At 44.6% G+C, this 25,792-nt stretch overlaps 1 protein-coding gene across 1 annotated transcript in view; it reads right to left on the reverse strand.

Moving 5' to 3' along the window:
* Positions 1 to 10,926: 10,926 nt before the first annotated feature.
* Positions 10,927 to 25,792, reverse strand: part of plagl2 (pleiomorphic adenoma gene-like 2) — a 63,851-nt gene continuing 48,985 nt past the window's right edge. Inside the window, exons 2-4 of the mRNA XM_080496450.1 lie at positions 15,246 to 15,389; positions 14,681 to 15,168; positions 10,927 to 13,164 (exon numbers count right to left, since the gene is read on the reverse strand). Of these exons, the coding sequence (XP_080352576.1) occupies positions 11,688 to 13,164; positions 14,681 to 15,021 (1,818 nt within the window). The 5' untranslated portion in view covers positions 15,022 to 15,168; positions 15,246 to 15,389 and the 3' untranslated portion in view covers positions 10,927 to 11,687. The remainder of the gene's footprint in view (positions 13,165 to 14,680; positions 15,169 to 15,245; positions 15,390 to 25,792) is intronic.

Below are 25,792 nucleotides of genomic sequence, written 5' to 3' on the forward strand. Positions count from 1 at the left end.
GTGACGCTCTGGAGACTCTTCTTCTTCCTCACTGACGGTGGACCAAATCACTTATTAGTTAGTTATGTGTACGTCTTTCCTGGATGTTGCATGGTGGTCCTCTATAAAAGTTAAATATTTACAAAATTACTGTCAGAATCAATGTGGTCTAGGTTCTAGAAAGTTGTTGGTCCAGAGGACCGGAGTCTCACCTGTCAAAGAGATTTGGGTGTGATTCCAGGTAGAGTCGTCATTTATTTTTCATTGTGACGCGCCATCCAGAGGTTTTCTCTGGGCGTTCATATGTCGTCCAGTGAAGACACTCTAAACAACGTTGTGGCTTCCCTGAAGACGTCTCATGCAGGTTTGGAAATGACATGATTTGGTCCACTGTTTGCTCAGTGGGTTGTGTCCAGACCTTCAGGACCATGATCTTCTCACAGAGATCAAACCGTCTCAAACTGCTTTCTGGAACACGATGAGTTCTCTGGACTCTAAACATCTCCAGGGTCACACATCTCAGTCCAGTGGAGCTCCAGTGGGATGTGGAGGAACAGAACATTCATATCTCGGACGTTCGGCTCACCAATCTCCAGACCTGTGAAATGTTCTCATGTCGATATGGACCGAGATCTCTGAGGAACATCTCCAGAACCTTGTTGCATCTATACCACTGAGAATTGAAGCGCCACCACCTGGTACGAGCAAGGTATGTCAGCAGGTGTATGAAGAGCCAAGAAGTTTCCGACGTCCTCCAGCTCCTCTGTGGGACCCGAACCCCCCCAAGACCAGCCCAGACATTTCAATCAGCTGGGCTCCATCTTTCCAGACAATAGTTGTTGGTTCTGTTTTGAAATATTCAGCATCTGGAAGGATTTGGCAGCGTGTGCAGTGCGGTTGCGCCACCTCGCCACTCTCCAGTCGTATTCCACCTTCCCCTCTGGCTTTTCTCTCGGAGGGAATCCAACCGGACCAGAGTTTCTATTCCTGAGTTACGGCACAGTTGGCATCCCGCAAGTGCATGTGTGAGAGTCCGCAGGGTTGACGTAAGTATAGGTTAGCGGAGCGCTGCTATAATTAGGGCCGTCTTGACACTCAGCTATGCATGCTGGGAGCAGGGGCACCACTCTGTGGGACATAATCCCACTCTGGTCTGGCGCGAGGCTGAAAGTGACCACAGGAGGCGCCACCAACGCCGTCCAAGTACATCCTGCAGTCTAAAGCCTGTCCATCGTCTCTCTGATCTTTGTGGTTGATTGTTGGCTTCTGGGACGGGTGTGTGGTTGTGCTTCCTGTGTCCAGGTTTTATTTGAACCCATCAGCTCCGGTCCAATTGAAAACCCTGCGTTGGATGAAGAAGATGGATGTGAAGGAGACTGAGAGACAAATCCTCCATGGACACAAAAGTCTGTTATTGTGGTTTCAAATCTGGTTTTCCGGAGCTCCGAGCGACGCTCCAGCTCCAAACCCTCTGATTACTTACTAATGGGTAAGGTAAGGGATTACTTTAGCAAAAACAGTAATTGGATACCGTTACTTTCCCGCAAGCAGGTCGCTTTACTGCGTTACTAAACTGTGATTTTTGTCTCGTAACAATGACGTCAAATCAAACAACAGGAGACGGAGATCCCCCCCCCCATGTAAATGTTAATATTTGGATTACAGTCAGGAGAGACTTGATTTCAATTATTTTGCTGCATTTATTTCCTTCATTTATCAATTTGAATGAAGGAGTACAAACACTAGAAGTTTAGCGTTTTGTTATTTTGTATACTGGAATATGAAAAACAACGTGAACAGAAGAAACACTTGATTTTAATTAAATTATGCGGCAAAGTGCAGAAAATAGGTTTAAATCTTTCACGACTTCCTTCAAGTCAGACTGGTACATTTACTGATTTCACTTCTGCTTGATGCAACGTGCGTAAAGCGAAACGACGGAAACGAACAAAACAGGTTGATTAAAACAAGACGTGGTTTCGTTTGATTCAGTTTTATATGATAGAATCTGCAGAGCGAAGAGAAACGAGGCTGAAAGGTGTGTTCATGTTTTGTTTTTTTAAGTAACTAAAGTAAAGCGACTAATTACTTTTCAAAATAAGTCATCAGTAAAGTAACTGTATTCCTTTCTCAAGGAAGTAATCAGTAACTAATGACTATTTCCAAGTAACTTGACCTGAAGTGACAGACTTCAATAAGGAAGTGATTCATGGTGCAAAATATGCAAAATAAGTTAAAGGCTAAAAGTGTCAGGAAAAAAAAACAAAGCTACATAGAAGATAAATAAAATGTTTAAAATATGCTTCCTGTGTCCATAAGACTCGACAACCCCTCTGTAAATAGTGTTTGCTGTGTTTTAGTTAATTCCATCACTTCTGTGCTGATATGTCACTTTACATTTCATTTGTATCTCGTTTACTTGATTTTTTACTTTCTTTGTATTCATTATGTGGAGTAATGCTTGAAGGAATTTCTCTGTGGGATCAACACATTTTTTTTTTTAGAATTTGCCAAACTTTACAGAAACATCCTGTAAAAGAGATGAAAGCACACAAATCAGGTACAAAAACTGAAAGGAATGTAGTGAAACGTTCCGCATCTTAAAATGCAATTAAAGTCATCAATGCAACACAAGAAACAAGTTTTTGGTTTGTAGTACATGTGAAACATTAGAAGCCGCGTTCGTCTTATTTTGAAGGTTCCACGTGTTTTACGTCTCCTGGTCAATGGGAGTTTCCCACTCCAACCACTGGTGAGGAAACGAGTGATGAAACGTGTTGGTCAGTTTGAAGAAAGGAGAGCACAGAGGGTATGAAACCGCTGGTTCATCTTTTAATCATTTCAACATAACACATGACAACTCAAAGATACACTGTACTGTACAATAAGTCAATAGTTCTGTTGTTGTGTTCATCATCTCTTTGGATCAACCAATATACAAATCTGTCACTTTTACATTGCAGCAACTGATTGCATGTGAGATATGTAACAAAAAAAAAAAAAAAAAAAAAAATCAAGACGTCTCACTGTCTTTCTGTCTCTGAAGCACATGGTTTCGAGAACTCTCCCTGTAGTCGATAAAACTCCATGCTGGATTGCAAAGTGTGAGTCGATTTCTGTTCACCTTTTCTTTCTTTCACCTTATCGTATTCCAGAGGTGGCGGTGATGGCGAGTGATCAAACAATACGTCACTAAACAAGATACAACAACGAGGTTGGAATGCAAGACTTCAGCTAGAAATATATAAAACTACATGTGGATGTGGTCTGAGCCACACAGTACCCAGGTGGTTTACTACGAGAGAGGGAGAGAGAGAGGGAGAGAGAGAGAGGGGGGGGAAGAGAGGGAAGAGAGAGAGAGAGAGAGAGAGAGAGAGAGAGGGAGAGTTCCTAAAATCCCATCAGCTTTTCTCAGCTTTCCACTGATGAACAGATTCCCTTAAGATGTATATGTGTGTGTGTGTGTGTGTGTGTGTGTGTGTGTGTGTGTGTGTGTGTGTGTGTGTGTGTGTGTGTGTGTGTGTGTGTGTGTGTGTGTGTGTGTGTGTGTGTGTGTGTGTGTACACGCTGCCCCTGCTGGTAAAGAGAAGAGAGGATAAGTGCGTCCCCAGCAGGGGCAGGTGGAGGAGGAGGCAGTGTTGGAGAAGGAGGAGGAGGATGAAGAGGAGGAGGAGGAGGATGAAGAGGTGGAGGAGGATGAAGAGGAGGAGGAGGATGAAGAAGAAGAGGAGGTGGAGGATGAAGAGGAGGAGGTGGAGGATGAAGAGGAGGAGGAGGAGGATGAAGAGGTGGAGGAGGATGAAGAGGAGGAGGAGGATGAAGAAGAAGAGGAGGTGGAGGATGAAGAGGAGGTGGAGGAGGAGGAGGAGGAGGAGGAGGAGGAGGAGGAGGAGGAGGAGGAGGATGAAGAGGAGGAGGAGGAGGAGGAGGAGGAGGTAACAGGCCGAGGCAGAGAACGCAGCAGGACGATCCACCGCCACTATTTCTACAAGTAGGATAGTAAATGTAGCGTTTTGCTCTGACGGAGAGTCAGAATGAGGAGGTGGACTGGAGGAGAACGTCTCCGACTCACTGGAGTCACTGGAGACTCACTGGAGTCATTGGAGACTCACTGGAGACTAACTGAAGACTCACTGGAGTCATTGGAGACTCACTGGAGTCATTGGAGATTAACTGAAGACTCACTGGAGTCACTGAAGACTCACTGGAGTCATTGGAGACTCACTGGAGACTAACTGAAGACTCACTGGAGTCATTGGAGACTCACTGGAGTCATTGGAGATTAACTGAAGACTCACTGGAGTCACTGAAGACTCACTGGAGTCATTGGAGACTCACTGGAGACTAACTGAAGACTCACTGGAGTCACTGGAGACTCACAGGAGAGTCACTGGCGGCAGAAAGCAGCAACTTTGATTTACTGGAACTCTTATTTTGTATTTGTCACGAGCATCCGGTCACTGAAACACACTGAAGCAGCGACTGGTGATTATATCTGATACAAAAACAAGTCATTTACAAGACAATACCATCATTTGAAAAACATAATTAGTTTGTAATCATGACCTTTCTTCTCATTTTAATCTCATTACTATGAGAAACATCCAAATAATGAAAAGTGATGTTTGCTCTAATCAGGTGATTAATGAGAAAAGACTCTTCCTCATTTTAGATAAAAAAATGACCACGAGAAAGCATTTGGTATACAATGTGTTTTTGTTGGGGTTAAAAAAAGAAACAACTCTATATTTGTTTTTGAAGCGAATAAAAAAACGGAACTTCGAGAAACTTTTTCCAGGATCTGGAAATTTTCTTGGCAAAGTTATGCAAATTAAGATTTACATCACATTTTAATAGCAAATCTAGAAATTCTTAAAAGAGCCAGATCGCATGGTCTCTTAACGAGCTGGAGCTCAACTTGTTGGATAAAATAGGTTAGACTTGTGAAATGAAACATCATTTTAATGATGGAGAACTAACAGACTTTAGTCTCATATTTAAGAGAAAAAAGTAAGAAATATTTCATTTAAAGACAAAAACAGATCATGAGAAGAAAATCCTCATGGAAAAGAGACGGATCTCGTATGTGTGAGATTTGAATAAATATCATCATTGTGACAAAAGAAGAAATTAAGAAAACGGCAAAACTAAAAATACTAAATTTGTCAGATTTAAAACAATACATTTCAAAAATGATGATAAAATAAGAGAACCTGAACCAGATTTTATGAGAAAATATTGAAGAGACGATATTTTTTTAGTTCACAAAATGATATGGAAATGTTGATTTTTGAGGGGGAAAAAATTACAAAAGGTGCGAATGAGAAGAAAGAAGTCATAATTTTCGCATTTTAGAATTTTTCTTCAAAACTCATTCATCATTCTAGTTAAACTGGAATAAACAAAAACAGTCCAACTGTTTGTTTTTCAGGTTTGAACTTTGAGCGTTTTACTCTGAAGGTACATGAAAACGCTAATACTTCTGGGTAACGTCAGGACACTTTGGCGTATTTCCGCCGTGGAGGTTTCTCTGTTCATCCTCTTTGCACGGCTACAAAAACTTGTATTCACTTCAGGTAACAGAGGATTTAAAGCGACGTCGTCTTCGTTTACTTTTTTTTTGTCTTTCCCTCAGTATATCCAGTCCGAGCTGTAAAATTTAAGTGCTATATTTTTATTTCTTTTTTGCAGTGTTACTTCAGGCGTGTTCCGGTCGTGTTGCTGTTCTCGTCTCGGCCCCAGAGTTCCATTAAATGTATGAGAGAAGGCAGACTCGGTCACCAGAAAACAAAAGCAGAAGAAAAATCTCTGAAAGGAAAAGGGGGGCAAAAGGGCTCTTCTGATATTAGTTAAAGGTATATCAAAAATACTGTTATTCTTTTGGAGAAGAGAAATACACAAAGGTCTACACGTCAAACTAATGGCACATACATGTACAGGATCAATACAAAATTAAAAACATATGAACATATAAGCTGAACTTTTAAAAGAAAAAAAAATACTCTCTTTTTTTAAGGTTGAAAGTGCTAGAATTCAGATTAGCTCACAGAAACCCGGGGAGGACAAACTTAATGCATGCCAAAAGCTTTTCCTAGACTTCTTCTTCTTTTTTCTCCATTTGTTTTTATTCTCATTTCTTTAAGGGTTAAAGGGAATATTTGTTACAAAAATATAAACGCTCATTTTGATTGCTACAAATTTTGGCTCAAGCCGAGTTTTTTGTTCTTTTTTCTTCAAAACTACTTTTTTTTAAGCTCATGATAAAAAAATCAAATATGAATCTCACAAGGTTTTTTTTTTTTTTATTTAAAGGTGCAGTGTGTAATATGTTCTGAATAAAGAAAACTTCAAATAAAAACCTGGACTGAACTGGTCGTCAGTGACCCTGACTGCTGGATTACTTCCATTTTAATTACCAATATACTTTCCAGATTATAAACTGCATCAGTGAAATGTCTCATGAGGAGGAAACTGTCCTCTTAAGTTTTCTTTATCCGTTTCTTTTCTCCAGTTGCTTCACAAGTATTTCCAAACACTCCAAATACACTTTCATTTTGTCTTGCTCTGTCTGAGGTTTTAGTGTAGAATAGACTAGAATAGGACTTGTATTTATTATTTATATAACACCTTTCCCAGAGGTGAGTCACAAGGTGCTTAACAGCTTTCTGCCGTCGTACAGTGACACCTAGTGGTCACGGATAATATATTCACCTGTGACCACCGCCACTGTATTTTGACGTACAAGCTGTATGAACATCCAAACAACTAAAAAAAGGTCTTATAGTCTGTAAAATTGTATAATTTTTTTCAAATTGAAAATTAAAAAAATGTAAAAAGCGTGTCTGTGTGTGTGTGTGTGTGTGTGTGTGTGTGTGTGTGTGGTGGACATGGATGGACACTGGACAGTGAACTGAGAAGACCAGCTGGACGCCACAGTGGCGTCAATCTTACACACCGCACCTTTAAAAAGAAAAAAAACCCTTTGCGATTCAGAATTAGCGAGACGATCATCTCAGGAATAGAAAACTGTTCCGTTACCTCCGAAACCTTTTTTTGTTTTTGTTTTTTTTGTCGTAAATTTCTCGCTTTTTTTTTCCTCGTTTCTTTTACCAGAGTAAAATTCTCAGAAAAAGGTGCCGACAGCTAATTCGTTTAAGATCAAGTGAACGTTTGATCGTTGTTCTTTTCACACGAGTCACCGTCCAAACAGTGACTTTCCAGGGGGGAGACTATCGCGTGGAAAATAAGCTGGAGTTCAAAACTTGGTTTCCAACATTTTGGGCCTTTTAGCGGTCAGGTGAGACAGTCACACTGTGTTGAAGCTTCGTCCAAATTCTCAGCTGCTCCGACCCCCCCCGCCGAGCGGCGGGGGAGGGGAGGGGGGTGGGGGGGGGGAGGGGCCATCGCACTGGGGGGGAGGGGCTATCAGCTGCTCATCGTCAGGTTTCATATCCTACAGTATAGTCAGAATATTTATCATAATAATAAAAAAAATATATATCGGATAACACTCGTAGCATTTTGTAACAAGCAATTGTGCAAAAACGTAGTTTCTTCTCCCAAGGTTTTGGTAAGAAAAATAAAACAAACAAAAAAAAGAATGAGGTGATGTGTTGTGTTGTTTTTTTTGTGTTTTTTTTATATATATATATACATATATATATATATATATATTGAGGTCCTGTTTTATACAAACAGAAAAAAAAATAATATATCATACGACAACAAATAAAACAAATATATGACTCTGAGCGACACGCGGGAACCGTGCAGCCGCTCACGCGGCGCCCCCCGCTGTTTTGAATGTCAAAGCTGGAGGGGGCGGGGCGTGTGGGGGAGGGGAGGGGAGGGGAAGGGGCGTGGCTGCATTCGTCCGCTGTGTCGCCGCTTTTCAGACCCTTTTTCCTTTTGACTCTACGAAGCAGCTGAGAGGTGAGGAGGAGGAGTCCAGAGGGGCGGGGCCGGTTTCAGCTCACAAAAGAAACTAAACAAAACCAAAAAAAAAAAAAAAATACAAACGTGAAATGTTCTAGTGGTCTACAGTTGTCGTCCATCAGCAACCGTAGCGATAAGCAGCAATATGTTTTGTACTTTTTTTATTAATATGTGCTATGTTTTTCCTGGTTTTTTTCACTTTTTTTTTTTTTGTTTTGTTATTTTCTGTTCACTTTGCGCCGAGTGGCGGTTCCAGACGGAACCTCGCCCACTGGATCGAGTGTTTGCAGGTCACGCTGACGCCGTCGAGCCGCTGAAGAGGTTCAGGGAAAACAAACAAAAAACAAACAATGGATTTCATGAAGTCTGATCTAATTTGTCTCAAACCTCAAATTATCGCAGAAATGAAGACTTTCAACGACTACTTCTGCTGGATGACGTAAACATCTGCCACCAGATGTGAATCTGAATGAAACAACTCCACATTCGGCTTTCTGGAGTCTTCCTCTTTCCTTCCCACTAAACTAATTGAAGCATCTCGACGAGTTTCACGAGCAGAGAAGCTAAAAGTTATTCCTGCTGGGATGAATCCCGCAGGTTCAGCTTGTTCTTTATCAGACTCCATTTTTTAAAATCATTCCTGAACGATCCAGAAGAAAAATGATCAAACTTGTTGTTTTCCAGAACTTGTGTTCAGGCGGACGACGGGACGTCAGCATGACACTGCAACCAGCAGGAGCTCCACCACAGTGACGAGAGAAACTACGCCAAGCTTTTCTTACGCCCGTTTGCCTCCATTCCTTATTTCTTTAAAAAAAAAAAAAAAAGAAAAAAAATCAGTGTGATCTGATCTCCACAACGTCCCTGCACACCAGGGCCTGGCGACGCTCTGCTGAAGAACTTTAACATCGTCGGTTTAATATAAAACATCTGTAGTCGTTACAAGCGGTGGGATTATTTAATCCTAATCTTATATCATCAAAATAGTATTAGACTGAAAACTAGACTGAGAATCTGGAACTCAAATAAGTTTTTTGTTTTTTTTTAATTGTTCTGGCTTTTTGTATTTCAGAAAGATAAAAGGTTGCTGCGCCTTTAAATGGTTCAAACTGATCACTGGACCAGTGTTTTTCACTGGTGTTCCGCGAGATCTAGCCAGGTGAGCCGTGGGAAATTATCCAATTTCACATTTTTTTCTAAAAATCATTTGCTCTCACAGCTGCTGTCAACTGTGAGAGCAGTGTGTTGAAGAGTAATCATGTATAAATACTCTTCGCCAATAGATGGCAGCACAGAACTTCGCCAGTGAAATCGAAACTTAACAGACGTCAGTCTGGTTAATCTCCACCTCCTGCTCCCATCTTGTATCAAAGTACTGTGTCAGTGACAGTGATGGAGAAGTTTTTGAAAAGGAAGAATGTGAACCAGGATCTCAGCTCTTCATCCATCAGGTCCAGGTTTCACACTGAGGGAGTACAAATTAAAAAAAAAGAAATTGGGAAATACTTTTTTTCTGTATTTATTTGATTCCTGTTGATAAAACTTTGATGAGAATGACTTTATATTGTTAATAGAGGCTACAGAGTTTTACATTTTAACATTTTCGGGTGGTGGTGTGCCTCCAGATTTTTCCAAACAAAAAAGTGTGCCTTGGCTCAAAAAGGTTGAAAAACACTGCACTAGACGATCGTCACATGAGAAGTGAAGCCGTCTGGACTGACTCCATTCATTCATTGGAGGGTTCACCACGCTCTCAGGCGGTACGCGCTTTAAAGACTTTAAATAGTAATCTCATCTGAGGTTTTTTATTACTTGATCTACATCTCCTGATTAAAATGATCATTATTATTCTCATTATTATTATTGTGAACGCTGGAAACCGTTTGAGAAGCGGCGACCAGCAAGCGTCCGACGTTTTGGATACGGACTCGGGAACGCGCGGAAAAGCTCGGCCGTACGTTTCTCTCGTCACTGCAGACGGCAGGCTAAAATGTCCAGGTTTTGAAATAAACTGCACGCGTCCTCCCCGATGAGGAGCGTCTGTCTGACCTTGAGGCTTCGGTTCACTTTGGGCTGAGGTTTTCATAGGCTGGTGGCGAAGGGTTAGAACACAAGAGAATGCATGACCGCCAAGCTCGGCGCGAAGTCGGACGCTCAGGGCTTCTGCAGATATAGAGATTTCTCTACTTCCGTCGTTAAAAAAAAGAATAACAGTCCAACGCTTATCGACCTTGTCCATGTCGGCATCCCGGTGACACAAGCTAGCTAAAGTTCAACTCCTAGTCCACGACTAAGCCACTAACAGCCTTCTATAAATATTTCCCGTCCACAGTTCTGGTTCCACTATACTAACTCAAGTACACGTAAAGGTTGAGTATGACAGAGAAAGCTCGAGGGAAAAAGCTAATACTTCATCCATTTGTTTGATCAAAAAAAAAAAGAAATGCAAGATACACACAAATGTAAACCTGCCAGACATCAAAAAAACATCATCACTTAGTTTTAATACGTCTAACTAAAATACACCTTACTGAGATGAAAGCAATTATAATATTCTTCTCTTGAGATATTTCGTACACTGCAATAACATTCTTTAACACATTTTTCCTCTTCGTTCACTGTAATTCTTTTGTTCTCTTTTCTCACTTGTTGTCATTCACATATGTCAGGGTTCACCATTACCATGATGATGCATCTTTTTGAAAGAGCGCCTAAAAAATGTGTCTGTATTCAAAAAAATATAGATTCTTTTTTTTTTTTTATATATATATATATATATATAGATATATATATAGATATGCCGGGGGGCTGGTTGAAGGAAGACGGGTTTTAGGGGAGGGGTTCTGAGTGGCGAGAGGCAAACTGTCAAGTGTCTTCTGCTAAAAAAAAAAAAAAAAAAAAAAAGTGCTTCTCTTGAGGGACACTTTGCCAGCTTGATCACACATTTTCGTTTTTTTTTTCCTCATTTTTGCGTCGTCTAATAAACGCGTTTTGAATTTCGTGAGCTGGTTGGAAGCGAGCCGCCGTCTCTAAGAGCGCGTCAGCCGCCGTCATGTCTTTTCCTTTTGTTTTCTCTTTCTTCTTTGAAGAGCACTTTTTTTTTTCCAAGGCTCGGGGGGGGGGGGGTTTAGCGGCTTTCAGCGGCGCCACCTGGAGGAGAACTTCGAGGTTTCGTTCCTCCTCTTTCATGGGTTTAGGGTTGTTAAGCGCGGGTGGTTTAAAATTCAAGATGAGACACATTCTAAGTTTTTACATTTGGAAAAGAAAAAAAAACAAACAAAACAAAAGTAAAAACAAAATATTCACTTCAAACTATATTTTTTTTTTTCCTGGGTCACAACAAGACAGATAATCTTCACTAAAAGTTATCTTTGATTTTTTTTTTTTCTTTTAATTATTATTACTTTCATAAGTATGCAGTACCACGCCTTTTGGCCTACTGATCCTGCCCTCTATTCTACTAAATAGGGTACAGAACGGGGATAAAACGGGAAATAAATGTAAATTTAAAAAGAAACATGGGTTAATATATCAATATAACTATATGATAACAAGAAAAAGCCCAAATAAAAGCTGCTTTAACATTTTTCTCACCTTTATCCTTTTTTTTCTCCTTTTTTTTTTTTTTTTTTTTGCTCAAAGGGGGTTTACCTTCTTCTTAAGGCTCAATCAAAAGCTTTTGTGCGCACTTTCATTTAAGGCTTCTACGTGTTCATTTTCCTTAATGTGTCTCCAGGCCGGGCTGCGTGGAGCGGCGGCGGCAGCGGCGGTTCTCACTGGAAGGCCTGGTGGAAGCGAGGCAGTGTGGTGGTATTAAGGCTGGAGCTGAACACTGGTGGGAGCGGGTGCAGGGGTCCGAGGCCCAGACCCCCACTGGAGCTTTGCGGCTCCTGAGGTTGCGGTTGCAAAGAGGTAAGAGGTGCCGTGACGACGGCTGTCGCGTGGGGCTCGGTGGCGTGGAGAGACGAGGAGGAGGAGGACGAGGAGGAGGAGGAGGTCGAGGAGGAGGTCGCGGATGAGGTGTAGCCCATCACCAGCCCGCCCGTGCTCATGGGGGCGCTGTAGGGGGGCAGGTTGAGGGGCAGGAACCCTAGAAGGTGGGAGAAGTCCATGTTAGCAGCGCACAGAGACTCAGCGATCACCACGGGGCTCTTGGACAGGAGGGGATCCCCGAAAAGCTCGTCGGCCAGGCCCGGGGTGGGCTCCAGTCCGTCCTTGGGCGGCGAGGCAGCAGCGTGGGGCTCCGCCAAAGGAACCGGGCCTGGCAAACCACTCTGCAGATCCATGAGGAAGCTGTCCATCTCCACTTTCAACGGCTTTTCCAGCAGGTATGAGGTAGATCCCAGCTGGTACTTGGGGGCTGGCTGGGGCTGGTGCTGCTGCTGGGGAGCCGGAGGCTGGTGGTGCGGGGGCAGAGGAGGGGAATGGTGGTGATGGTGGTGGTGGTGATGATGATGGTGATGGTGGGAGTGTGGGTGGAGAGATGCCGGGGACTCCATGTGGCATCCCATGCCCATAGCTGCAGACAAAGGGCCCGGCATCAGGGGCGGGTGCGGGTGAGCCACCCCGGAATTGGACATGGCCTGGAGGTGGTGGGGGTTGTACATGCCCATCGGGAAAGAGGCTCCACTGGGAAACGCTTTGCCCATCATAGGATCTTTGTTGGGCCCCATGCCACACATCATGGGGCTGAGCTCCTCCTTCACGGAGCACGGCGGCGACCCCGTGGCCAACAGGCCCAGCATGTCCGGAGGCTCCGTCTTGATCTTCAGCAGCTCCTGCGAGTGGCTCTTCTTCACGTGGCGCGTCAGGTGGTCTTTCCTGCCGAAGCGCTGCGCGCAGTACTGGCACAGGAAGTCCTTGCGACCGGTGTGGACCACCATGTGCCGCCGCACGTCTTTCCGCGTGTAGAAACGGCGGTCGCAGTGGTCGCACGGGTGTTTCTTCTCCTTGGCGCCGCCCGAAGACTTCCCCGAGTGGCTCTTGAGGTGCTCCAGGAGGACGGGCGTGCTCTCGTAGCTCTGCATGCACACCTTGCAGGTCAGATCCCCCGCCGTGGCAGAGTGCATGGCCACATGGCGCTTGTATCCCAGCTTGGTGTTGTAGTGCTTCCCACACTCCTCGCACTTGAAGGCCTCCTTGTTGGGGTCATGAGTCTGCAGGTGATTCTTCAGGTGGTCTTTGCGGTGGAACATTTTCTCACAGAACGAGCACTGATGGGTCTTCTGTGGAGAGTGTGTGGCCATATGCCTGCAGAGAACAACAGTTGTGAGTAGGACAGCGTTTTAGAGCAAAGGACACATCAAATACATACCAAAGAAATGTGTTTGTGGGAGAATACTGCTTTTTGCTTCCTGGTTATAACATTTGAAAATTCTGTCAATTTTTCTTTTAAAGGCAACAAGTGTTTAGCACTTGTCACGTTTGTTAAACTTTCATTCTACTCACAAATTCTGAAGTAAACTGTACTCTTGATCAGAAAACGTCTTGTTGCAGTGAATAAATATCCAACCAAACTTCACTTTCTGTAAATAAATTATAAAACTATTATCATTGACGGAGCAGTAGAAGGTAGAAGCCAATCGTCCCGCTGAGTGACAAGAAAGAAGATCATGTATTTCTCGACGAATCGTATGAGCTCTGATATGTATCTAAGTAACAACTACCCAGTAAAAATATTTGTTTGACTTAATATTACACAAAGAGTTCTGAGCAGTCTTTAGTCAAATTTAGCTAAAGTCCCCAAATACATCTGATGGTGGTTAAAAAGCTCACACATTAACCAGACGTAGAGACACTAAGCCGTTAGCAGCAGCTGATGTTAAAATAAGACAAACAAACGATACGATACTTTAAACTTTAGAGGCCGTCCACACGAGAATGCCGGTTCACATAAACGCACCATTTTTGGCTGAACATTCACATGAGGCGGCGTTTTAGAAGCCAGAAAACGGGTTTTGTTGAACACGGGACTCAAGAAATTCTAAAAACGGGAGGAGGAGCGGGGCCATAGACCTATATAACTCAAGTCAGGAGACTTGTAAACTTGTATGTGCTCTGTGTCTTCTTCTGCGTTTTTGGTGAGTCACAGCACCCCTAAAGGCCTGGCATGTGAACTACACGCCCTGAAGCCTCGAGCCGGGTTCATAGTGACGTGTGGACGCAATTGTTTTGGAGAACACCCGGGAGAAAAAATATAATTTTGGCCCACGTGGACAAAGCCTTAATGGAAATGCCGTTAAAGGACAGCTATAGACTTTTAACATCTGCTTTGAAAAGGAGATTAATAGGGAAACCAGTTAATCTAAAACTCTGCAGTTCGGAGGCCTCCCGATACTCGTAACTTGTCGCTCTCTCTGGATCCTCTGGTCGGCCACCAGACAAAAAACACCTTGTCGCTGCTCCACTGGGTTTATTTTTGTGCATCTATCTCTGTTTGTGAGCGTTTTTGCTGTGATCGGGATTAAAGAAATTACAGCACGAATGAGACGCTCTCCTGACTCATTTGTGTGGCGATGCTCCGGGCCAATCAGTGACCCGCCGTCTGCTGAAGTCACATTTTCTACTCATCTTAGCCAGCTTGGAACCTCAGTCTAGGTTTCACACCTTCCAATGGGAAACCAACTTCAAGAAAAATGGACTTTTAACTCTTCAACTTTTAAACTAGTTGTGATTGACTCGCAACTAGCACCACCACCACCACCCCTCACGCACAGATGTTCTTTATCACTGTGAAGGAAGTAGGTCTGTGCCTTGTGTTGGGTACCTGAAGAGTTTGTATTTGGAGCTGAAGGCCTTGGGACAGTGTGGCTGTGAGCAGTGGAAGGGCTTCTCTCCTGTGTGACTCAAGGCGTGGAGCCGGAGCTTGTCCTGGGAGGCGAACAGGGCCCCGCACACCAAACACTCGCTACCGCCGGCTCTCCCGACTTCCCCTCCTTCCTCTTCCCTGTCCCTGTCTCGCTCTCTCCCCCTCTCTCTCTCTCGCTCTCTTTCTGTCCGTGGCAACGGGGCAGCACACCCAAACAGCTTGGCGGCAGTCCGTCGTCCCTCTTCCTCCGGCTTCAGTGCGGTAATACGGTGTGAGGCATCGGCGGCAGCAGCTGCCATGGCAGCCCTAGAGTGCCGCTGCCATGAAAGATTGACTCGTGGCCCCCCTGCCTCGCAGGCTCAACGTGGGAAGGTTGGTCACAAAGCGAGGCGACGGCTCACAGGAAGGCCTGAGGATCTCGCTGCAGCATCAAGGGGCGCCCAAATCTGAAGAAAGACAGAAAAGCTTTTAGACCAACGATACACTGCAGCAGTCCAGTTCTGGTCTCAGCAAGCAGCTTTACCTGTTTGTCAAAGCTCGTCTTGTCACTCTCGCTCTCGCTCAACCTCCAAATCTTCTCTCCTCTCTCGCCTTTGCTCCTCCTCACCCAGTCCCAACAGCTATGGTTGGTGGTGAGTGGGAAATACTGCTCTGCATCTTGAACGCTCTGTGAGGAAACATGGAAGAAATCTATGTAAGTAACAAAGACATGCTTCAAGTCTTACTGAGCGAAACACTTTCAGGGAGCGATGGAGCGATACCACTGATGACCTGGGGGGGGCAGTGCTGAGCAGTATGACTTGTGTGCAACCAGCAAAAGGAACAAAGAAGACAACAGAAAACATTGACTCTCTTCTTTATCTCTGGACTTCACCTTGACCCCCTGGATGACGTCACAGGGTTAAGGAGAGGAGTTAGGAGGCTTCCTAAAGGAGTTACTGAAAGGAGACCGCCACAGTGTGGCAGTCGAACTACACTTTCACTAAGTGACGTCATAATAATCCCCACGGCGGTTCAAGTTGGTGATGTCTGCCGTGGAGGGAAAAGAACTACAAGTATCTGAAAATGGACTATTAAAAGCACATTTCGTTTTTAGATAATTTAAAGTTGTTCAATGCAGATTATTGATTTGGTAACTGACATGATCTGCTCCCTTTTTCTGACATCGTCAGTTTCCCTGAACGCCGGGATGAGCAGGTCCCTTTAAATGTTGTCGCCGCAAGGAATTGTGGGGCAGCATGAGCTGGTCTCCTTTGCCAAAGGAAGAATTCGAGCCTCTTTTTCTTTGCTTATTGAGAATTCGGACACTCCTTATCATGGCCGCCAGACAAAACACTTCCGGGGTTGAGGAAAAGTCGACAGATAAAGAGATAGGAGGGACAAGTGGGATGTATCCCGTTGTCAATATGTTTCATGTCTACATGAGCATATCTGGACATCAGGACAAAGATCTTCTATGTTACAACACAACCTAGATGTTAGGTGTTAAGAGACAATATGATGGGAACCACTGACACAGATAATAGTGACTCTCCACTGGAGGGAGCTGTAGGTCAAGCTGCTCTGATGACAAGCGCTTCAGAAGGTGAGTTCAGACGCAACAGTCCACAGGACAATATAACTCTGTTATAGAGTGAGTGTGTACGGCGACATGTAAAGACCCCACGCAATTCTGCAGCCTCATGTTTTATCAGGTGCGTCTGCAGGTGACAGCGCGGTGCACAAAGGCTGTGTGTGTGTGTGCAGGTATGTGCTAGAAATGGATGCTTTCAGATGTAATACGCACACACACACACACACACACACACACACACACACACACACACACACACACACACACACACACACACACACACACACACACACACACACACACACACCAACCCTCAAGGGTAGAGAGTGTTGTGATGGGTGAGGGGAGGGGGCAACATTTGGGGGTTGGGCAGGTTGGAAAGTGTTTACGCCACAAGCCGGGCTTCCTCAAACCAGCACTACCTGTCACTCTGAGTTCACTGAATTCTTGACAGTGACGGCAAAAACAGACACGAGCCTTGAAGTCAAAAAGCAGGGAGAAGAACACGGAAACCTCCTGACCCCGACCACACCGGCTTCTCCTGCTCATACACCGCGTGAACCCTGCGCTCTCTCTCTCTCTCTCTCTCTCTCTCTCTCTCTCTCTCTCTCTCTCTGTCCTGTCTGCATTCCCTTATTTATCCTCAGCGACCTGCGTGACCCCTCCACCGCCTGCCCCCATGTTTGCTAACACAACCAGCTAAGTCCAAGGTTGTGCGGACGCAGATCGTTGATGTCACTCGCAGTGTCGTGCACGTGAACCCTGGGCATGGTGGACACATGTGGGCGTGCACGTGGGGGAGTGCACAAACACACACGTATCCCCCCCGTGTGGGGGAGGTCAGCAGGTTCAAGAAGACAGCAGAAAGTACCACAACATGCTTGTAGAGACGCCGCAGTGCCACAAAATCTGGGCCGGTACAGAGAATGTCAATAGAACTGAATGTATTGATATTTTACATAAAATAAAGAAAAAAGGTCATTCGAGGTGAATGAGAAAACAAGGTCACGTTGGGATTGATGCAGGGGGATTTAAAAAAAAAAAAAAGTTTGAGAACATTAACAAAATGCACATCATGAGTGTCCATATACGTTCAATGAAGTCTACGTTTGCAAACCAACAAAGTAAAGAACTGCTCTGATGCTGGTGATCAAACGAACAACAATCTATGATCACTTTATTACGGCTCAACGTGAGATAACAGACAGATCGATGGGTATAAATCAATAATAGTGAGGTCATGTAAAGAAACGTTCAACGATAACACATGAAAAGTCCCATTTCTGAGTTTGTTTTCTTTCGCATAACGTGAAAATCTGCTGTTTATCTACAAACAGGTTGTTGATTATCGTTGTTAGAGGTTCAGAGAAGAAACGTCCTCGTGTACAGATCTGCAGCGTCAACATTTTAATATTATTTTTTACTTTAGTGACATGTTAACATGAACCCAAATGTACTGAAGAAGCATCAACTCGTGGGGAGAGAGACTATTCATATACTGATATGCTCAATATTTTGTTGCAAGACTACTGATTTTTTTAAAATGTGTTGAATATTTGCTTGACAATTTCAGTGTTTTTGTTTATTTTAACCCTCTGACATTGAGTTGGCAGCAGACAGACGCTCCGCCTTCATGAAGATTGAAGAGTTTACGAATGTACTTGTTCCAGACTGAAAAAACAAAAATATAAAAGCTAATTGTTGGTGAAGACATGAGTTGTGAGGACCAGAGGGTCGTCCTCAGGCTGTAATTGGAACAACCATTGGCTGATTCTCAACACGGATGAGTCGTCAACTCATCGAGTCTTCCATTAATGAGAAAACAGTAATAAAGAATATGACCAGAAACATGCAGTTTGTAAGAAATAACAGTTCAATCGTCAGTTAATACGACAAATCTGTGAGTCGAGAGACTCGGGAGGAGCTAACGGCTAACAGCTAACGGCTAACTCTGGAACAAGTTACTGCAGAAGTCAACCTGTGCAACCAAAACAAATAAACTTATCATAGTATTTTGTTTTTATTTACATTCTCCCCACGTCCTAGTGTGTGTGTGTGTGTGTGTGTGTGTGTGTGTGTGTGTGTGTGTGTGTGTGTGTGTGTGTGTGTGTGTGTGTGTGTGTGTGTGAGAGAGAGCATACATGCGTTTGATGCATGTGTGTTTACAGTGGTGGTTAAGAGGAGCTGACAGCTGTAGCGTTGTGTGGTGGTCATCACCCAGCGGGGGGGGAGCAGGGGGGTGACACCCGTCCCATTGAACATCCTCAGGGAGCCCGGCTCTATTGTAAAGCTCACCCCACATCGCACATTCCAGGCCTGAACCATGCCGTGTCGCCACCGCCCTGACTCTTCTCTGCTGTGCACACGACATCTCACACACACACACACACACACACACACACACACACACACACACACACACACACACACACACACACACACACACACACACACGCGGTTGGCAGACAATGGAGAGAATCCGGATTGTCATGTTGGAGGAGCAAAGCTAACCAGAGCTGGTGAGCACAAAGGAGGCGCGGTGGCGTGGAGCATGAGCATGAGCATGGGCATGAGCATGAGCAAGAGCATGAGCAAGAGCATGAGCAAGAGCATGAGCATGAGCAAGAGCATGAGCATGAGCATGAGCAAGAGCAAGAGCAAGAGCAAGAGCAAGAGCAAGAGCAAGAGCATGAGCATGAGCAAGAGCAAGAGCATGAGCAAGAGCAAGAGCAAGAGCAAGAGCAAGAGCATGAGCATGAGCATGAGCAAGAGCAAGAGCAAGAGCATGAGCATGAGCAAGAGCAAGAGCAAGAGCAAGAGCAAGAGCATGAGCATGAGCATGAGCAAGAGCAAGAGCAAGAGCATGAGCAAGAGCAAGAGCAAGAGCATGAGCATGAGCAAGAGCAAGAGCAAGAGCATGAGCATGAGCAAGAGCAAGAGCAAGAGCATGAGCATGAGCAGGAGCGTGAGCGTGAGCGTGAGCATGAGCATGAGCAGGAGCATGAGCAGGAGCAGCACACTCCCATCACCTCGCTCACCTGCACTCGGGTGTCGTTCAGATCACCACTGAGTTTCTCATCAAATGTAACCGATTCTCATCATTGAGCATTTTCACCACAACAGCTACCAGAAGAAGCACGACGACACAGAAAGACGTCTCCTCCTGCATCCTTAAAACCAGGGATGGGAATCAAACCGGTTCTTGTTTCAATTCTTTAGATTATTTAGATTTCTGCCAAATTTGCAAACAATTCCCTCATGGCAGGGGTGTCAAACATGTGTCCCGGGGGCCAGAAGCGGCCCGCCAGAGGATCTCATCTGGCCGCCATGTGATTTTTATGTTTTTAAAGTATAAATATGAAAACTGACAGAGGCTGATCTAAAAACACTAGATTGGCAAAAATGACATTCAAAACCACCCTTGGTCAGAATTTGACCCCCGACATGTGGAGGTCACATGACGCAACACCTTTCACAATAAAACGAGTCCAATTTATGTGAAGTGATACTTTAGACACAAACTCAAAACAATGTCCAGATGATGACAAATTGTTTTAATCCTGAATAAACATATAATATCCAGATACAGGTGACTGAGGGTTTTTTTTTTTTTGCAAATATAATATCTGATTTCCTTTAATATGTATATTTCAGAATAGACTGGTACAAATTCTTGCAGTTACAAAAGGATCAAAAGAAGGAAAGACTTTGCATTTGTCCGAATCTGCAGTTTAACATGTTCTGTTTGACTTGTTCGGCCCTCCAGAGGTCAGATCAGGTGGATGTGGCCCCTCAACTGAAATGAGTTTGACAGCCCTGCCTTATGGATTCCAGCAGGTGCGATGGTCGTCAGCATGCGTGAAGCAGGAAACATGGCGCCCAAGCGGCACAAACGCTCAACAGTTTGGTTCCGTTTCACGAGACAGGTTGAAACGGGGCGACGTGCAAAACCTGGAAAGTCGACGTTTCATCACAGGAAGGGAAGACGACCACGATGCAGAAACATTTGCACACACAGCAGATAACGTTGAATCAATATTGCATTTTTTCTGATCCGCTCCGCAGTGAGTCTCAACCCAGCGGCGTTAGCAGGTCCTCTGCTGGTCACACTGCAGGTTTTTATTTCCAAATGAGAATCGATGAAGATCTGAGTCGTTAAGCAGAATCGAAAATGGAATCATCGATTCTCATCCCTACTTACAACCATGTGGTCAATTTACTGTTCACTTTCACTTCATCTCTAATGAGCGCCGACGTTCACATACAGAGCAGCAGGAGAAACTCTTCTAACGTATTTAAGTTAAACCCATTTTGCAGATTTTGGGGACCAGTTTTAATATTCCGATTCACCGACGCCTGAAGGTGGTACCAGATATCACAGCAGGGTCTGAGGTCACTCGTACCAAAAACCCCCCCAAAAAACCCAGGTTAAAACTCGAGCTCAATGCGTTAATATTCGTGAAAACATCCATCCACTGAGATATAAACGGATGCAGTCCATCTGCCTCGTCCACAGTTTTGTCCCCTGAGCGGCAGAGAGAGGAGGGACACGATCTCCCCTGGCTTTTTAAAGTCCTGGGAATCTAACCCGAACCTCAGGTGCCTGCAGGGTCAGTGTGAACACGTCCCACCAGCGTGAGGAGCAGCGTCAGCTGGGCAGTTAGCTGTGGTGTGTGTGACCCGCTGACCTGGCGCAATCTCAGAGGGGAAACGTCATTCTAATGGACGAGCCGCACGTCATATTCACAAAAACAGGAAACTTGTTCTTCTCTCTTGAATCACATCCCAGTCGGTGTTTTAGCGCCTCGTCGCTGCATCCTGGGTTTTTGCAAAAGCTTCTTCTGGATCTTTGCATGATTGAAGTTGTGACTCTCGGCGGCGCTCATGTTTCAGTACCTGGAATGTGAAAATGGTAATGTCCCCTCCATGGAGTGTTTCCATATTGTCCTCAGTGCTTTCAGGACTCAGGGGAACCGGACTAGAACCGCACACTCTTCAGATAATGAGTGACAAGTACTTGCTGTTTGTGTGGGTGACGTTTCGCAGCGTTAACTAGTCCCAAGGCTTCCAGGAAGATCCCGACGGGCTGTTTTTCTGCGAATGTCTCACACTTCCAAGTAGCCAGCTTTGTAAACTAGTCCTGCATGTATTTACTAATGCTTCGGGGAACATCGCCAGAGCAGCAGCGTGTCCTCTGTTTACCTTCCTACACCCACGCACAACTCTCATTCACTTCTACACTCATGAAAACACGCAAACTTCAGCACAGTATTAAAAAAACAACTGCCGAGTCCATTTTTTACCTTGATAGATCACATTTTTAATCCTCAAGTGATCCATAAATGCGATGATTAATGAAATAAAACATTCCTACTGACTCATCAACTGACTGGAACCGTGTTTTCTAGATTCAAATTGCACTTTCTTTTGTGTTTGGCTAATAAATAACTGACAAGTGTATTAAAATCTACAGAGCCATGCCATATGGGACCACTAGAGGTCAGTGTATGACAACAGAAAGGTGCTAAAGTTCCACAGAAAATCCTCTGGTATAATGGTATTTAACGAAAAAGCAGAATTTCAAGTAAAAAATTGTAAACAGGAGGAGAGCAGAGTGTGTGAGGAAAGAAATGGAAATGACTGTGATGAAGGAAACAAAGAAGGATAATCGTCGGGTAAAAACTGAGCAACAAAGACTGTTTCTGTGTTAAAGCTCATAAATGTCTCAGAAGTAGCCACGGATGTTATCAGGGCGATGTTTACGTGTCGTGTTATTGGTTATTGGTCTCGTCTGTCCTCACTTCAACCACTAAATGAATAACTGGTCATCACTCATTCAAAGGAAGTGGACTGAAGACACCTGATGCACAAAAAGAGCATTTTAATTGAGGTACTGCACCTTTAAGAGGCAATTTGTCTCATAATAATAATAAAAAACATCTTATTATAATTCTGACTTTTTTCTTTGATGTTTTTATTGACTTCTCAACTTCATTCTTTCTAACTATATGTTCCATGTTTTTGTCTCCGGAAACTTCATTGACAAATAATTCAACTTTCCAAAACTTTTTTTTTTTTTTTACATTTTAACTTTTTTAATTAACATTTTAAATAAAACTTAAATGTTTACATTTCGGGGGTTTTCCCATTGACAATTTAATGCCATTTTTTAACTTCTTTTTGTTTCCTCAACCTGTTTAAAACAAATGTATTATTAAAATTTCCATCTGAATCTTGAATTGCAACACGTGAAATATTTCCTCTGAGCTTCCATAATGAGCTATTTGAATAAATTATGAAGCTATCCTCAATTTTGCTCCATTTTTAAGCACAACTGACGACAATTTACCGTTTGAAAAGAAAAAAAATCTCACTTTGCTGTTGAGTCTGTCAGACAAAACAAGCCCTTAACAAACAGCTGTATTCAAACGTTTTAATTGTTTCACCAACTTGAAAAAGGAGCAAAGCAGAAACCTTCTCCGTGTATTAATGGAAGCAAACTGTGCGCCTCCCCGGGTGAATGTGAGCGGTGTGTAGGTTGTTTCATAACTGCAGCGAGGCAGTGGGTTACAGGTCAGAACACACAGTGCTGAATAACTCCGGCACAAACAGCCACACGGCGGCCGGAGCGCCACTCCGCCGTCACAAAGAAACCAGCCCACTGCCGCTCCGCCGGCTCCTCTCCAAAATGGCAGATGCCGCTCAGCACATTCGCATGGAGCCGCTGCTCACTTCCCCTGAAAGCAGAATTGAGCCGCCACTTTCCAACCGCCCGGGTGTCTTTGGTTTCTGTCCGGGATGAAAGAGCTTCCACATTCCTTTCCTGTGGGGGTCAGAGGTCACCCTCTGCACTGCGTGCCTGCAACCCCCCCTCCCCACCCCCACCCCTGCCCCCAGCCACGACAGGACTCCCGCATGCTGAGTGACTGCCGTTAACCCCTTCGCTGCCGGCGGCGTGTGAGCGGGAGGGGCAGAACCGAGCCGGGAGAACCTTGGCGGGCTGACCTGATCCGCAGCGGCTCACTAAATATAGGAGGTGAGTTCAGCGGCCAGAGCTTAGGTGACAACAGCCGCTGGCAGGAGGGGGGCTGGGGGGGGGGGGGTTTAGCTACAGCAGCAGAGGCTTCATTTCACATGCGTTTCGTCAGAGAAAAACACCAGAACAGACTGAAAAACAGTCAAATGAGCTTCGGGAGACTTGAGGAATGCGTTCATATTCACTAGTGTCTGCGTTTCCACACACTTCATCTGAAATCGCTCGCCGTGTTAAAATCCCGTCCAAATGCTGCAACGCCAACGTCGTAGATCGTGACGCTGCAGTAACCGTGGCAACCAACACGGCGGCGGATCGCCGGGTTTCGTTTGAGCTACGGGAAACTAGAAGTCTTCAAACGTTCTTGAAACTGTTGGGTTTTATATTTTACAGTGACGCAAAGCAGAAGTCGTACTTCGTCAAGTCCCCGGGGCCTCTGGACGTCCCCCTCATGTCTTCTTCTCTGCTTTGGGAGTGAGTGTTGGTGCTGCAGCTCCTCCACAGGCCGCTGTGAGCGTCAACACATGGAACGTCTCCTCCTCCGAGCTTCTGCAGGTTTCTTCCTGTTTAACGGGACGTATTCTTTTCCACCTTCTCCTCCACTTCTCTCTGCCATAGTGCCTCCGACTGTGTTGTATTTGTCTTTAATAAAATGAAAGTGGAGTCAAACTGGCGTTGAGCTGACCGTGTCCTTGCAGAGTCGACGTTGAAGCTGCTGAGATGATCTGGGTTGATTTGTCACAAGCGGAGCGGTGAGCTGACGCCCTCGGCGGTGCCCTTGTGCAGTGGAACTCCAACCAGCACATGGTTGTGAGTTTGCTTCCCTGACCTCTGCAGCTCAGGCTCAACCAGCTTTACATTATAATCAGCATTTCATAATTAATTAAAGCTGCAAGCAGCGTTGGCCGGGACCTCGCTCAAGCCCGCCAGGGTGGGCACGATCCTCTAGACCGGATCAGAAAGAGTTTTGGACCTTTTAAAAAAAAAATTTTTATGACTTTTATTTTGAAAAACAGTAGTAGCTCAAAAGTAGCTAATTTGCTAGTGATTCGTGACCGCAGCGCCCCCATTAGGCCACCTATCAAATTTCAGCTCAATCAGACAATGTTTGCTAGCATGCTAACGGGCATGCTAGGCCGCAAGCTAGCCAATCCACCTGAAAATCTCAGGTGGTACTCGGCAGGTGCCCCCGAGCCGGAATCTGGTTTTACTTCAATTCTGGTGTGAATGACACAGCGCTGATGGAACATGAAAGGTTTTTCAAAAACTGCCACCGACATGAATTTGAGGGCCTTAGACAAGTGCCGGGCCTAGGAGGTGTACGAATTACAAAAGGGACCTGCCGTTGGCCGGGCCTGCGGCCTGGCCTTTCGCAAGGTCCCTAAAAATAGTATCAGATATAAGGCGATATAAGTCGTATTTCCTCCCTTTGATGAAACATCCACTTTCCATGTATTGCAAGTCGCCCTGTTTGTCGTCCTTTCTCCTGGAATGGAACCAAATTGGAGCGTCTGTGCCGCTTGGCCACCATGTTTCCTGCTGGCTGCGCTGGTGAACGGCGTCACACACTGCCAACAAAATCCAAAGAATTGAATCACTGGGAACCGGATATTGATTTCTGATCCCAGCACACAGGCAGAAAAAGAAAAAAAAAAAAAAAACTGTGTTTGAAAAGAACGAAACCTATTTTGACCGATTTGTCGAGCGGGTCTCAAGGCCGCTGTCATTTCCTGGTGAAGAACATTTCAAATGCAAAAAATCAAGGCACTGGTGATGAGCATTGATATTCTCTGACGACAAGGAAATGGAGTTGAAGAAAAAAAAAAATTGAATCAAACGTTTGTAAAAAAACCTGTTTTTTTTTCAGGGGGATGGTTTTGAAGAACGTTTATTATAAGCAAATCCTTGCTGGGGGTCCAGGCTCAATAGGGTCCTTTTCAGAGGGTCCATGTACGATACTACGACGTACATTTTATCGTGGTTCGTTTTGATCTATTTACTTTGATCTCATCTTATTTACTTATCGGTGGAGCACTGTCTTGTTTATCTGCCTTGGCTAAGTATTTGCTTGTCTGGTTCATGTTGTGTTTATGGTTTGTACCGACGTGCAATCCTGCAAACCTGCTAAAACCAAAAAAAAATTATCGATCTTCGGGTACCAATAAAGTAACCTTGAACCCTGAACTCTGGGAGGTAAGATCCAGTGAGGAGGAGGAGGAGGAGGAGGAGGAGGAGGAGGAGGAGGAGGAGGAGGAGGAGGAGGAGGAGGAGGAGGAGGAGGAGGGGGGGGTCAAGCTTTACTGAGCACATTGAGCAGAAGCAGAAGCTCGGGAGGGATTTAGGGTGAGACCATCAGATCAGTGAGGAGTCAGAAAAAAGGAAAAACATGAAAGCAGCAGAGTTTGATTCAAAGAGAAAGTGTCTCATTCTGTGTTGGACTGGAAACGTCATAGAAATGTCGGGA

This window comes from Blennius ocellaris (genome assembly GCF_963422515.1).
Source record: "Blennius ocellaris genome assembly, chromosome: 5".
In the NCBI taxonomy this organism is placed as follows: Eukaryota; Metazoa; Chordata; class Actinopteri; order Blenniiformes; family Blenniidae; genus Blennius; species Blennius ocellaris.